The sequence below is a fragment of the Aythya marila genome (assembly GCF_965140915.1).
Source record: "Aythya marila genome assembly, chromosome: 15".
Taxonomy (NCBI): Eukaryota; Metazoa; Chordata; class Aves; order Anseriformes; family Anatidae; genus Aythya; species Aythya marila.
Genome location: NC_139056.1, coordinates 5044592 through 5059438, shown reverse-complemented (window position 1 = coordinate 5059438; position 14847 = coordinate 5044592). Strand labels below are relative to the sequence as shown.

Genomic DNA, 14847 nt, shown 5'->3' with positions numbered 1-14847 from the left:
CTTTTTTTTTGTATAAATAGATGGCTCCTTGTATTACTTCTGTGGATGGTATCCCCTTCGCCTACTGCACTGAGCTGGGGCTTGGAGAGTTAAGGTACTGCTTAGGGATGAAGTCAGGGTTTAGCTCTGAGCCAAGTTGTTAGGATTGAGTTCCAAAAGGGACAGCCTGTAGGCTATTTACATGAACAGCATGAGCAGCTGGGAGAGCATCCTGCAAATTGCCATTACATGGCAAAAAAAAAATTAGATGGGGCTCAAATCACCATCACAACTCTATAGCATCCCCAGAAAGAAAGCCTCCAGAAATGTCTTGAACATGACAAATAACTGCATGACAGGGGGCCTTAGGTGCTTGTCTGTAAAGTTTATTATAAAACAACGTACTGCCACTGTTGTCACTTAAAGTCCCTGATTTAGTTTCTTTGTGCCCTTCTCCTGGTGGCTAGAGTGCACTTCTCCAGCTGTTTACACTAACTTGCCACGCAGGAGCATCTTCACAGTAGCTTCTTACAGCAGTGGCTCAGCATTCAGTAGCATGTTACATTAAAATTAGAGGAAAATGCTTTTAAAAAGTCTTTCTCTAAACCAGGTAGGTAAAAGTTAAATGTCTTCTGAAAAGGGGCTCACACTGCAGAAAGTTTTGAACTCTGTTCTCCAGTCCAAGTTTCCTTGATCTAAAAGAAAAGGCACAAACAGGAATATTAACCAGCATTTGTACAATTCCTTCCCAGAAATCTGTTCCTGGGGCTCCTGCTTAATCCAGAGGCCTTAACTGAGGCAGGCCCAGAGTAGACGTAGATTTGTCTTTGTATTTATTTGTATTGTATCTCTTATCAAACCTTCACCTTGGCATGAAGTGTTTCATGGACAAAATAGAGCACTTGTGCCTACAGAGCTGCACTAGAAGCTGGCTTTATGAAAAAGAACTACAAAAGGTACAGCCCAGATTCTGGATTTTCTTTTTTTTCTTTTTTTTTTTTAAAAAAAGACCACATCAATCTGTACTTTGTTAGCACCTTCAGGGCCCTGGAAACTTCAGCCTTTATTGCACCTGGAAGAAGGCGGCAAGTATAACGCCTTTCTTCAAAACCTCAAAGAAACAGATGTGACAACTGCTAAGCTTGGCCTTGCATAGCACTGGACTGGCCTCTTAGGAGGGAACGGTGAAAGAACAGTGCTGCTTTCACAGTCAGGAGGAGCCTCGTGGTCTCAGGTGAGTTCACAGACCACCCTACTCTCTTTTCACCTCCTCTTGCTGCTGCCTGCAGCACCCCAGGGTGTACGGCACCGGGCAGCAGTGCCGTACTGCTCAAAGCAGCACAGGGGCACAAGTGCTTTGCACTGTGGCAGTCTGAACTGCAGGCACTTACTTAGGGCACTATCGTGATAGCCACGGAGTCGTAAGCTGATGCTTTCATCTTCTCCAGTGGCTTTTTGAAGAGCTGCCGCAGGAACTCATAGTTGGGCTTCTCCTCATACTCCAGTGCCATTACTTGCTGCAGGTAGCGCTGAAGGGCATCTGCAAAATGAGGAATGTCACTGCCCGGAGCAGCACGGCCACCCATCATCTTTACAAAGCTGCCAAATAGCCTCTCCAGACTGCATTCCCTTTAGACAGCTCACTCACCTGCCTTGGCCAGCTGCGGAGAAAAGAAAACAAAACCTGGACTGCATCAGGAGCAGTGGGAGCAGCAGGTACAAGGGCAGTGATTTGCCCCCTCTGCTCTTGTGAGGCATCACCCGCAGTGCCCTGCGTTCAGCTTGGGCCCCCAGCACAGGAAGGACAGGGAGCTGCTGGACTGAGTCCAGAGGAGGGCCACGAGGGCAACCAAAGGGACGGAGCACTTCCATTATGGCTGAGAGAGCTGTCTTGTTCAGCTCAGAGGAGAGAAGGCTCTGGGGAGATCTTACAGCGGCCTTCTAGTACCTAAAGGGGGCTACAGGAAAGCTGGAGAGGGACTCTTTGCCAGGAGCATAGTGATAGGACAAGGAGTCTTTAAAAGAGAGTAGACTTGGATTAGATCTAAGAAATTCTTCGTTATGTGGGCGGTGAAACCAGATGATCTTTAAGCTCCCTTCCCACCCAAACTGTTTTGTGGGTCTATGAAAACAAAAGACTAATACGAAACTCAAAGATAGGATGGGGAAGTGACCCAAATCCTGCATTTTTAAAGCCCCCAGAACACTTGCCTCTTCAGCAAGGCTCATGAATACAGATAATGGGCAGCAGCCCTCCTTGTTTTGCTGCAAAGAAAACAAGGGATTCATTCACAGGGGGAGCCTGTCAGCTGCTCCATGCAATGCTTTGCCACCATCACCACTGGAAGCCATCCCAGCTAGCACGCCAGCACAGGGAAGGCTCTGACCTCAAGTACAGTCAATCCTCCCTCCACAAGAAGCCCACAGGAAAGCAAGCCCACACCTGGAATTGCTCTCTGCCCGATGAAGCACTGTCGGAGAAGGCATGTCACATCTGCTTTGTACCTGGAATAATCAATGCAGAGTGCTGTCAGATGAGAAGCAAAGGAGCAGGCCCTCAAGCAGCCCACCTTTAACAACAGGGACAAAAAAAGGCTGAATTCAGGTGGCCAGGTTCTAAATGGTGCTGAACTCTGGGTTCACCAATAACCCTTTTGTTTGGGAGACACAACTTTGGCCACCTGCTTCCAGTCTCAGCCTTTACAGTGGATTAACCCACATCCCAATAGCGTACTGTGACCATGTGGTTTCTCTTTAAGTCATAGAACATTCCTCTGCACTTTCTGCTGAGCATTTCCCAAAAGAGCAGAAGATTTCTCCTACTTCTCTTTCTTCTCCACCACAGCTTCCATGTTCTTCAGATCATGAGACCAAGGCAAGAAGCCACAGAGCCATTTCAGGAGACAGTAGCCCAGAGATTCCAAGTCACTCCGTCGAGATGGTCCTGATGGGAAAGAAGGGAGGTTGACACATGAAAAAATGTTTGGGAGGCTAGCACCTTTCCTTCAAATGAAAGTAGAGACTAGCACGCATTGCACAACCTCGGAAGTCTCTATTTTAAGCGTTCTTTATGTAAAACAGGCAGCCTTGTGACGGTGCACAAGCCTAAGGAGCTGAAGTACAGAAATGCAAGAGTTTCACTGCTAGAGGATATCGGTAGTTCTGAGAGCCTGCTGCCACACAGCTGAATGAGCACATCCCAGCCCCTGCACGAACACTTGCCCAGTGTGAACATTGCAACCAAGAGAGGTACTGGCTAATTTAAATACCCTTCCAGCTCTCACTGCTTCAAGGTCAGAGCAAAGCCAGCTTGCTTCAACTCTGTTTTGGGCAGGGATCCAGTCTGGTTTGAAACATATCCCTGCTAAGCCAGCAGGAAGCAGCCCAGTTTTCTACTCCTTGCATGCCTGCAGTAAAGCCAAGGCTCCAGATGGAGCAGGAACATCTCTGCACCTCTTGCTGCTGTTGCTGAGTAACCTGGCAAGTCCCAGCACAGGAGCCTAGAGAGAGGTTAGAGGGAACAGCCCGACCAGAAGCTGAGTTGCAGGTGATGATTTCCAGGCATTTTTACTAACAAATGCCAGCTCCAGAGAGCAATGCCACAAAAACAGCTCTGTGGCAAGCTTGACTGGCTTGTGTCAGAAAGAGACTGACCTGCTCCCCTGTGGCTGTCCAGACTGATAAACTCTATCGTGCCTTCGTGAGGGGTCCTGCTGCCTTCGCGCTGAGCCACGTGCTTCCCTCCTGGGCAGTAACGGAACGCAAAGCAGTAGCCCGCTAGGGTCACCTACAAGACACCAAGGAACACGCGTCTGAGCATTAATGCTTGGGGCCAGGACCTCGAGCTGTGTATCTGCTCCTCTTCCTCCATAGGTCTCCAGGACAGAGCCTGAAACTTCCCTCCACGGAATCTCCTTCTTGCAGACTCCAGGTGGCATGGCAGGTACCACGTCCACTCCTTCAGGTGTTAAATCTGTGAATTCCCCAATCCTGCACTACAAAACCTGCTTGAGCACTGCACAGAACGCATCGTTCCCCTGCTCAAGAGCAGGATCCTGGGTGTTTTGTCCTGTTTCACAAGCCCTCCTGCACTGCCATTTCCTTGCAGCACAGCTCCTGCTTCATACCTGTGTGAGGTCTGCTGGGTTCACGTAGATGTTCTCAGCCGTGATGTCCCCATGCACGTACTCATTTTCATGAAGGTACTCCAGGCAGTCTAGCTACAAGTAAACAGAACATGTCAACGTATTAGACCCATGCATTCCTTCTGCACACGGGCTTTCCCTAAACTGGACTTTCCAACGCAGCTCCTTGAAGCTGTGTGCAGGTACACATTAGCACCAAGTCTCACAGATTCTGATTTTCAAGTGCCAGGTTTCTTTCATTCTCCTTATCTCAAATTCCTTCAGATTTACATACTGCTCAAGAGATGCTGCTCAAGTTCACAACAGGCTCAAGTGATGCTGCTTTAAGACCCCAGCCAAGCCCCTGGGTTAGCTTTAAAACATCTTTAAAAGATTAGGGGAAAAGTTGTATGCCTTTTCTGAACAAGTCTCTTGGAAAGAATTGGTTCTCTACGTACCAGCCGGACTACGATCTGAAAAGCTGCCTTCTCATTCAGGCGTACGCCATCATTCAGGATGGAGTGAAGAGTTCGCCCTAAGTCTGAGAACACCAAAAACCTACAAGAGACAAGGACTTGGCAGTACCTACCTGGTTCAGAAACCCTACAACAGACACTCATCAAGCATTCTACCTGGATTAGACCTGTCCCCCACTTCATGTTGACGTGGGCAAAGCTTTTCTCATTTCTTATATATAACAAAAAACTCTATGAAAAGGAGAGACATGCTGACCACATATTACAAAGTCTCGTCTCCCCTTTTGAGTTAAGTTTAAAAGGCAGCAATAAGATGTCCCTGGGCCTGAGGAGCAGAAGCAGCAAAAGCAATGACTTCACCAGCAACACAAAGACTGAAGGGAACAGGTTATTGGGAGAGGCCATAATTTTTGGTAATAAATAATTTTGGTAATAAATGAAATAGGAGCAATACATACTTAGGAGCCTGTGGACAGCAAGAAATGAAACAGCAGAGAGCAAGAGGGAAAGAAAGAAAAAGCCCAAGAGGATGGCAATTGTGGACAAAAGAGCTCAGCTGTGTCCTTCACAGAGTCACCTCACCTGTATTTATCTGCATGCAGTCCAAAGCCAACACAATTGGGGATTCCCAGCAGGGGCAAAGAGTGTAGCTTCTTCCACTTATCCACTAGAAGGCAAGAGAAGAGGACAAAGTGCAGCAGATGCTGCTAAGGAGCTCCAAAACAAAGGAGCTCAGTCAGGGATGGCCTTTCTCCAAAGGCCTGATCTGCCCTGGGCAGCTCAGTTAAAAGTCACTCTCCTTCTGATTCTGTCCCAGAAATGCCAGCCTAATATGCTGGGGTGTTAGCATGTCAATGAACACAGCACTGCAGAGCAAGAATACGACAGCAGGGATGCTGGAAATACCAGAGCAGGCTAAAGCATGTGCGTGCTATGGGGCTATGTAAAACAAGAAGGGAAGAAGAGAGAGTCAGAAGCAGTGATGGACAAGCAAATTCTACACATAGGCTTGGGAAGGATTTGATTGCAGTCTTCCCAGAAGTGCAAGTTTGTCAGGAATTCCCCCAAAACCCCTGCTCAAACACCTGCCCATGTTCCCTGGTCAGATTTGCCCATGCTCAGGCTTTTGAGTCAACTGAGTAAATACTTGACAGCAGCTGACAGAAATGAGGAAGCAGCACAGAAGAGAGAGCGAGCAACGGCCAGCCAGGCTGCAGGATTCAACAGCTACCACCGAGATGAAGACGAAGCCTGGGTAGAGCAGGAGAGCAGCTTCAAAATGCCAATATTACAGTGTCCTGAAGGCAGGGACAGCCTGGGAGAGCAGGCTCTTGGCTGAACTGCTCAGCACTCTGGCACAGATGAAGCAACAAATTAGTTTATTCTAGCCTTGCCTTCTGAGAGACCAACAGAACCAACGAGAGAGTGATGCCAGTTTTCCTAACAAGCAGCCTCGTCCCCACCGTTCCAAGAAGCACCAACCTGTGTCTTTCTTTGCAGCTCGCTGGAAAAAGTTCTGTTCATTGTAGATCTTGCCATCTTTGGCATCCTAAAGGAAACAGAAAGAAAATGCATTACTTCAGCAAAACACCCCCTGCTGGAATGGCAAATTTGGGCAAGACTGCTATAAGACCTTCACTAAATATTTTAAAACCTCCCCCTTCCTACCCCCAAAAAACAAAAGAACAGACAGCAGAAGAGCTGAGAAGAGAGTTCAGGTCTTTTGGCTCACTATTTAACACTGCACCTGACAGCTGCACCGACTCCAAGCATCAGCATGGAAGGAGGGAGCAGCTCTCACACTGCACGTTTCAAGCACTACCACTAAGAAGCATCCCTCGGTTAAGAGCACCTAGACAACGTGAACCATCTGGCAGCCTAGAACGAGCTCTAGTCCTGAAGCTGTTATGTTAGAAGGAGACAGAGGCAACCTTCATAGCCACAGCACAGATGAGGTTCTTTCTGCGAAGAGGCAAGTCAAAGCTATTCCATTTTAAGCTAGCTGTCAGAAAACGAGACAAGTATTCGCAACATTTCCTAAGTGTCTGGGTAGTGTGTTGGATTCTTAAAATCCATCCTTTTTACACCAGTCAGCACTACTGCTCATTTACTACTGCTGTTATCAAGTGACCTGATGGTTTACAATCAACGTATACACGTCTGTGTGCCCACACACGTTTATACAGACATACACAGAAATATGCTCAGGACGCTGCACGCTAACTTAGGGCAGATGCTACGCATGGGAGGAGGCAGCCGTTTCACATCCTGGCTGGTTTGATACCAAAGACCCCACCCACGAGCGGCCCTGGTTTCTGAGGGATCAGCAGTCTCCAGACAACACCAACGACCACGTTCCAGATATTTCATTGTGCATCTTGCCTGGAAAGCCAACCTGAACCCAAATGCTCTCGTGTGCTCTACTACAGACCGCTACAGCCACCAGGGCTGGGCTGCAGTCAGAAGACTGCTGATCAAAACACCAGAAGGTGCAAAATACAGGAGCTGGGAGCGTTACGTACAGAACTGAACAAAGATCCCCACCTACTGGTTCTAGTTTTGTGGCAGCTAGCTGTCTGTTCTCATTAACACTCTATTCTTTCTCCACTCTCTTATGTAGCTCTCCTCTGACAGAAGAGTGAATAATTTTACTAGCACATGTGAGTGGGCACCACCACGTCCCCCACAGAGCCATCAGTCATCAACTCAATTTCAACTGCAGAACAGCAATTACTGAAAATAACACGTTTCCGGAGAACACAAATCTTTGGAAGCACCTAGGAAGCTGGCTTAGAATTACAACTTCAATTACTGTTTAATTTAAAGATGTGCTCTGGTGTTAAGAGTCTCTCAGTATAACCTCAGCGTAACCACCAAATGCTGTCATCTCCAGTTCCCCCCTGATTTCAGCAGGATTTATGCCCTTGCCATACAGGAAGAAAGCAGGCCTGACATTAATGGAACAAGAACTCTATCCTACAGCACTAAATTCAGGTTTAGAGATTACTGAGCCTTGTGGATTGAAGGGGCAGCCTTCTGGGATGAAGGGGTTTTTGTCTGTTTGCTTTTAAATGAATTCCTCGTAGCTGTTTTTCTTCACACCTCTAGCGGAACAGCCAACATCTACTGAAAACCAAGCAAGAGATTCCTGGGAAGTTTTATCCATCTCCTAAGCAATGGTGTTATTTTCCTCCCTCTGAGGGATTTTACCTACGGCGATGAGGACAGTGAAGCCAGTGCACACCCCACGAGGTGGCACAGCTTCAGGCTAGAGGGGGCCTCTCTGCCCACCTGCCCTGAAAGCCACCTCTAGCCCTACAGGCGGGTGGGTCAGGCCCTGGACACAGCACTACACACTACTTCTTACCCAAACAGATCAAAACTCACAAGTTTGAGGGAGAATCTTTGCTTTTGAGGACAGGCTCCAGATGCTGACTGTGCTGTGGAAGGATGGAACAGATGTGGTTACAGAAGCACAGAAAAGAGCTACTCGCAGTGTCAGCTATGCCATTAAACACAGCCTGCACAGCCCGGCTTTTACTTAGCCTCTGCTTCTTTCACTTGGACTTTGCAAAAGCTTCCTCCGTGACAGCGCCTTCCCATACTGCCACAAAATAATTCTTACCTTGCTCCAGAAGCACAGCACCCTGACATGCTTCAGGTGCAGATCTGCTTAAGTCACAGCAGCATCTACGCATGGCTACAGTAGGGAGGTGCTTTGAAGACGGCACGCAAAGAACAAATCATTAGTAGAATCTCAAAGGCATCCCCAAATTAATTTGATGAGAGTTCCCTCTGGCTCACTATGTAGTTTTTCCAGTCTGTAAGAGATCGCAGTCCCTCCTCCTCTGCGTAATGTTATTATGCACGTGACCTTCCTCCTCCAAAATGTGCACCCATTACTTTGCCTTGGGGAAGGTTCCTTTCTGCTGCTCGCAGCCTGGATGCTACACAGAGGTTATCAGCTGCTCATCATCCAAAAGGTGTCTCTGTAAGAGCACCTTCCACTGCAGTAACAGCATTGATCTGCTCTTTTTCTGCCATCACGTCTGTGGATGCCCTGCCTTTGTTACGAAGCGGCATAACCAAGTAGAAGGAAACTAAAGCCGAACATCGGGCAAAGCTTACTAGTGGGGACAATTCCTCCTGAGCAGTGTGTTCAGGGTGACGGTGGGAATGGGATCAAAACTTTTCCCTTGGAAATACACAACTGGAGTGGCGAGAAAAGCTCAGCACGCACTGAACAGCCGAGACAATGCCCTGATGATTTCTCTGGTTCCTTTTGGCCCTGAAACGGGGAAAATCCCCACCTGACATTTACACAGCCCCGACAACACCTGCGGCACAGGAACTCGTGCAGGGGGCTCACGGCCTGTGGGTTGTGAACCTAAAAAAACAGGAAACGGCAGCACGGCCTGCAAGGCTTCTGGTCCCAGCACCGACCCCAACCCCACGGGGCCTTTAAAACCCGGTGTGGGGCCGCCAGCCCCCGCCCCACAGCCCCCGGGGACCCCCCGCCAGCCCTGCCCGGGCCGTGTCCCCCTCACCCCCAGCTCCCCGTCCCCACAGCACCTTCGTACATCAGCCCGGGCCCGCCGTGCTCCAGCAGCCGGCCCAGCCTCCAGCGCCTCTTGCCGTGATCCTCCAGCACCTCGGCCTCCGGGAACGGCACCGCCGCCACCGGCCGCGGCTTGCGGGGCGAGAAGGAGCCGCGCTTCGCCGCCGGGGACAGGGACGGGGACGGGGGCGGCCGGGAGGCCCCCGAGGGGGACGAGGAGCCGGGCCCGGCCGCGGGGCTCCGGGCCTGCCACGGCGCCGGGGCCGCCGCCGCTTCCCCCGGGGCCGGCGGCAGCCGCTCCCCGCAGGCCGGGCAGAACCTGAAGGCGGCCTCCACGCCGCGGCCGCACTGCGGGCAGAAGCGGGCGGGCCCGCGGGCACAGCCGGGATCGGGATCGGGATCGGGAGCCGGAGCCGGGTCCGGGCTCTGCTGCGGCCCCGCAGCGCGGCCCCGGCCCCGCCGCCCGCGGCCCGGCATCGCCGCAGCCCCGCCGCTGAGGGCCCGCGAGGAGCCGCTGCTGCCCGGCACGGGCACGGGCATGCGCGAGGCTGGGGGGGACGGGGGGGGACGGAGAGGGGACGGGGGCGGCTCCTCGGCACGGAGGGGGTCGGGGTGGAGTGGGGTGGGGGAAAGGGGGTGAGGAAGGGGAAGGGAAAGGGAAAGGGGGGATATAAGGAAGGGGAAGAGGAATGGGGTGAAGGAGGAGGAGAAGAGGATGAGGATGGGGAAAGGGGAGGAGAAGGAGAAAGTGAGGAAGGGAATAAGGATAAGGATTAAGATAAGGATAAGGATGGGGAAGAGGAAGGGAATGAGGATGGAGAAGGAGAAAGGGAAGGAGAAGGAGGGGAAGGAGATAGGATAAGGATGGGGATGGGGAAGGGGAGCGGATGAGGAAGTGGAATGGGATGAGGATGGGGAAAGAGAAGGGGAAAGGGATGAGGATGGGAAGAGGATGAGGATGAGAAAGGGGAAGGGGATGAGGAAGGGGAAGGGGATGAGGAAGGGGAAGGGAAGAGGATGAGGATGAGAAAGGGAAAGGGGATGAGGAAGGGGAAGAGGATGAGGATGGGGAAAGGGAAGGGGATGAGGAAGGGAAAGGGAAGAGGATGAGGAAAGGGAAGAGGATGAGGATGAGGATGAGGAAGGGGAAGGGACAGAAAGAGAAGGAAGGGGAATGCTGCCAAGGGCTGCCCCTGCTGCCTCGACCAGCCTTCCCAGGTCCTGGCTCTAGAGGAAGGAGGATATTTCTGTTACTACCTTCTTGGTTTCAGGTTATTGGTTTGTTATTTAAGAAATTATAATAAAAAGCTACATAAAAGCGAACTTAGGACTATGAAACGGGTTCTCCAAAGTGTATGAGTGCTGGGGTTAATCAGACAGTGTCAGGAGGAGTAACAAGGCCCGCCGCTCTCTGTACAGCACACCATGAACCTCGGGCCGGCCCCACAGGGCCAACACAACAAATGCGGGGGGGCTGCGGCCGTTCTGCCCCGGGTGGGCACAACAGGGTCGCATGTGAGGAAGGTGCCGGTGGGACAGGCACAGGGGGTGCTGTCACGATGGCATCGCCCTCCAGACCTCGTCCTGGCCAGCCTGCAGCACCTCGCGTGCAGGGAGCGGGCTGGCAGCAGGCTGGGGCAGCAGCTGCCCTCACCGCAGCTCAGCAAGACCAGAAGGGAGCTGGATGATTAATGGCAGGGCCAGGAAGGAGCTGCCTGAATAAAATGGCAGGGCTGGGAAGGAGCTGCCTGAATAAAATGGCACCTGGCATCAGCCCCACGCCAGGGCCCGGCTCAGGAAAGACTCCCCCAGCCAAGGCGTGCTGCACAGACCTCGTCCCACCTCAGGCTGGCTGCCCATCCCAGCCCCTCCAAACACCAAAAACATTCCTAATACTCGCTAAGCACTTGAAGTGTTCCCAGAAAAGCCCAAACTGCGCCAAGTGACGGAGGAGGCCCAGCACGTACTCGGATTGTTTGCTGCCGTCTGTTGCCGGCACTTTTCCATCTGCCTTTGAAGCGTGTGGACGCTGCCAGCAGCCGTGGAGCAGGCTGGCTGGGCTCCCACGTCCCTACCTGCGGCGTTCATCAGGACGCAGCACGCACTTGGGTCACTTTGTCATTTTTTCCTGGCACTGTGGGTGCAGCAGGGGTGTGCAGAGCTGGCTGCCCCCGCAGCCACCCCCCAGTGCGCCAGCTTCTTCTCAGTCCTAGCTATTCCTGCCCCTCGTATGGGTGCAGATAGCAATTCCTTTGTTAAACAGAGCTATGCGTCAGAATTTCCTTCATCAGATTTGGCTGAACACACCTTTACAGGCTGGTGGCGTCTTCACCTTGCTCCTGAATTAAGATCTATAATCGTTGCTTTTTCCTACCGAAGCCACCAGCTGGTGGCCCCGACGTGAATGTCATGTTTCAGCAACAACATATTAAGCCCTGCAGTTACAATTTTTTTTGTTGCTGTTGTTTTTGACTTTTTTAAACGGTGTTAATTCATGATCATAGCTCTATAATTCTGGTGGTGGTTGCCTAGGGAACAGTGATCATGACCTGATTACATTCAATTTGGGCAGAGAATAATCCATTCAGTAAACCAAAATACATATTGCTTTAAAAAGTCAAACCCCAGAAGGCCGAGAAAAAACGCTGAGAAAAATTAGTGGTGTGAAAAGGCAGATGGGAAAATGTGTGTGAAAAAAGGGGAATTCTTTAAGATTTCTTTCCAAGTGCCCCCAAGCTAGTATCAAAGAAAAAAAAAAAAAGAGAGAGAGAGAGAGCCTGTCAGTGCGTACACAAAGCACTATTTTTTATGTTGCCTTGAATTCAGTTATATTGAATCACATTTTAAGTCTTTCTGCTCAGCCACTTGACATCACGCAACCCCTCCCCAGCTTTTCACAGCCTGCTTTCATCGTAACCACCCTGAGGCCCTGCGCATCACCAGCAGGAGCTGTTCTCTCATGGACGTATTGACCAGCGCAGGTCTGGCACACATCGTGCCCATTTATTCCCACACCATCTCCTAACTCCTAAGCAGTTACTTTACAAGCAAAAGCTCACTGTAAATCCATCCTTAACGTCGTGCAGAGCTTCTGCAGTGAGGCCCCAGCACACACCTGCCCCATCCCTGCCAGCCACAGTGGGCTCCCAGCAAACTTCTTCTTTCTGACGGGTTTGCAAACCCTGGCTATAATTTTTGTGTGGTAAGCAAATTACGCTCAAAATATTTTTTGTCTGTGTGAACGTGGCTTTTAACTTGCTGAGGGTTTTGCATCTTGCTGTTTTCCTTGTTTGAAACAGAAAATGTCAGTTTCTGAAGAATTTTATTTTGTGTATTTTAACTATTTGTTTGCATTTTGGCTAGCTTGCCTTGCTGTTAAGCCATCCCCCAGCAGGTTCACCATGGCAGAACCTCTGTGTCTTGGTGGCGCACTGGCTAGATGATATCTCCCCATCACTTACAAGAACTTTCCTCTGTATTTCATTTTCACTTCTCCCTGTGAGTTTCTCTGTTTTATGTAGTTCCTCCTGGCAAGGTTATGTAAGCTTGCCAAGGGTTTTTGCCCTTACCTGTGCCCATTTTGCAGCCTGGCAGCTCCTGGCCGAGGCAGTGGTTGCCATCCTGTGATAGCACCAGCACGGCCTGACTTGCTGCTGAGAACTGAGCCCAGCATTAATGAAGCACAGTCCCAGCCATATCAGGTCACGCTAAAGCCCAGATCCTGCCATCAGTGGTGGGTGATACCTGGGAAAGCGTGCAGAGACCAGGGGCGCATGTACATGTATTCGTGGAGGATTCACGGAGGATTTTCCCAGTCTATGGCTCAGGGGATGCCCCTCCTTGTGCTTCTCCAGATGCAGTCATTTGGGATGTCTTTGCTGTCACATTTCTCCTCGTTTCTCCTCCCGTGCACAGCGGTTTCTCGCTCTCACAGCCTCGTAGCCTCCCTCAGCAGTTTGGGCACATTTTCCCCATCCTCTCTGGGTGGAGTGCCCTCCTCCCTCATCCTCTGTGTCTCCTGGGCCACTCCCCAGGGGTTTCTGCAGGTTCCCAATGCACCTCGCTGCTTCCCAAAGCACCTAACTGCACCCCACGCCTTCACTTGCTTGGTCCCGTGCCTCCCCCAGCCCTTTGCACACCCGGTCCTCCACCAGCTCCTCCTCTCCTCCCACCCTGGGCTGTCCATTTCACCAGTGCCTTATCTTCATCCAAACCAGGCTGCCTGCTCCTCCTGCCAGGGCTGCAGGCATGGCAGAGCACCACCTGCATCTCCTCTTGCCCTGGAGGCTGTTTTCAATGTCTCTTCTCCTCTGACCCTTGCTGAAGGAGCAGAGATATTAATTTAGCTCTGGACGATTCCCTGCACCACTGCCCACCGACCCCACCCCATCCTTGATCTAAAAGCCCTCCTGGCATCGTTTTCAGCTTAAGAACTGCTTTGGTTTTCATTTAGAGCTCATCATTCCTTGGAATGCTTTCTCTATTCTGAAAATGTCTCTATTTTTTTCCTAAGACTAAAGGCAACCTGCCTAACCAGCAGCCTGCCCACCCCTGCTGCGTGAGCCGCACTGGCTGCAGTGTGTGAGGTTTCCTCTAAAGCTGTGTTTTAGGTGAACTTCTGACTCTTCCTGCAGTGCTCCCAGATTCTGCAAGACATAATGTGTGGATGCTCACCCCGAGGCTCTGAAGCAGCAAGGCGCTGATCTTCTCCCCACTTGCACAAGGAACATCCCTGGCATCTTCTCTTGGGAGGTGGCGCTCTGGGGTAACAAACGCAGTCCCCAGTATTGCAACAGCCAGCATTGCAGCTAAGCCAACAAGTGGGAAGAAACTGGGACAAAATGGGAAGTGAACCCAGCAGAAGTCAGCTCTGTTTGCCTGTCTCTGACCCCGGGTTCGCGGTTTGGGGCTGTCCAGGGAAGTGTTGCTGGCAGCTCCTGCTCTTTAGGTGGCGGGGAGCACAAGGACATGGCCTGGTTCGTCCCTGGGTGCTGCACGGCCACACTGGCATCATCAAACAGTGCTCCCCAGCAGTCGCTGAGTGTGGGTATCCTCAGCACGCACCTCAGCCCCCCAGCCATGCAGCCCAGGGGCTGTCCTGGGAGCTGGTGTCCCCAGGCTCGGGGACACATAACTCAGCTCTGCCAGCATGAAAAGGTTCTGCTGCACCAGAGGCCACCTCCCTGGGGACAGCCACTGGCTGGGCTGACGTTGGACACAGGAAGACGGTTTCAAACCAGAATTTCTGGAAGGAGGAGGTGACCAGCAGGTTTTAGCAGCGGGGTTAGCAGCTGTGCCAGCACAGGGGCTGACTTCTCATCCTTTCAGATGTTGCTGATGAGTGTGACGGAGCCATGGGGGGGACACACCCACAACCAAGCCCTCTCCAGCTTTCCGACACAGGGAGGTGGGAAAGCTGTCCCTGCGGTTTGTCTTCTGCCCGTGCCCAGTCCTGGATGGGATTGCCCAGTCCTCCGTGCCCTGCACCCGACTGCAGCCTCGGTCCTCGCACCTTGGCGTGCTGCTGCCCCTCTCCGCAGGGCAGCCCTGGCCCTGCTCCCGTCTCCTGAGCTGAGTCACCGCGATGTCACCCTGCCTCCTTGCAACATCTCTCATTTGCTGTTCCAGGAGCAACGAGGAGCCTGTAAATACCGGCTTTGGCAAGACTTATGTTTTGATCTAATCGCTCCGCTTCCTTCAAAGCCAGGCA

The 14847-nt window shown here is 51.6% G+C and overlaps 1 protein-coding gene across 1 annotated transcript; it reads right to left on the bottom strand.

The window, feature by feature from the left end:
- Positions 1 to 122: 122 nt before the first annotated feature.
- On the bottom strand, positions 123 to 9657 carry VRK3 (VRK serine/threonine kinase 3). The gene is made up of 11 exons (XM_082772163.1): positions 9152 to 9657; positions 7967 to 8019; positions 6062 to 6128; positions 5162 to 5246; positions 4562 to 4661; positions 4107 to 4199; positions 3634 to 3766; positions 2803 to 2923; positions 2423 to 2484; positions 1371 to 1519; positions 123 to 674 (listed from the first exon to the last, which is right to left on the bottom strand). Exons 1-10 carry the CDS (start codon positions 9612 to 9614, stop codon positions 1371 to 1373), a joined length of 1326 nt encoding a protein of 441 aa, XP_082628289.1. The 5' UTR covers positions 9615 to 9657; the 3' UTR covers positions 123 to 674.
- Positions 9658 to 14847: the final 5190 nt, after the last annotated feature.

Bases quoted from the DNA above. Each gene is read 5' to 3' on its own strand.
- VRK3 (XM_082772163.1), bottom strand. From the start codon at position 9,614: ATGCCGGGCCGCGGGCGGCGGGGCCGGGGCCGCGCTGCGGGGCCGCAG. The intron at 5,247-6,061 runs GTTGGTGCTTCT...CTTGCCTTCTAG, and splicing joins AGCTGCAAAGAAAGACACAG to TGGATAAGTGGAAGAAGCTA. The intron at 1,520-2,422 runs GTGTGGGCTTGC...CTCATTTTGCAG, and splicing joins CGGGCAGAGAGCAATTCCAG to ATGCCCTTCAGCGCTACCTG.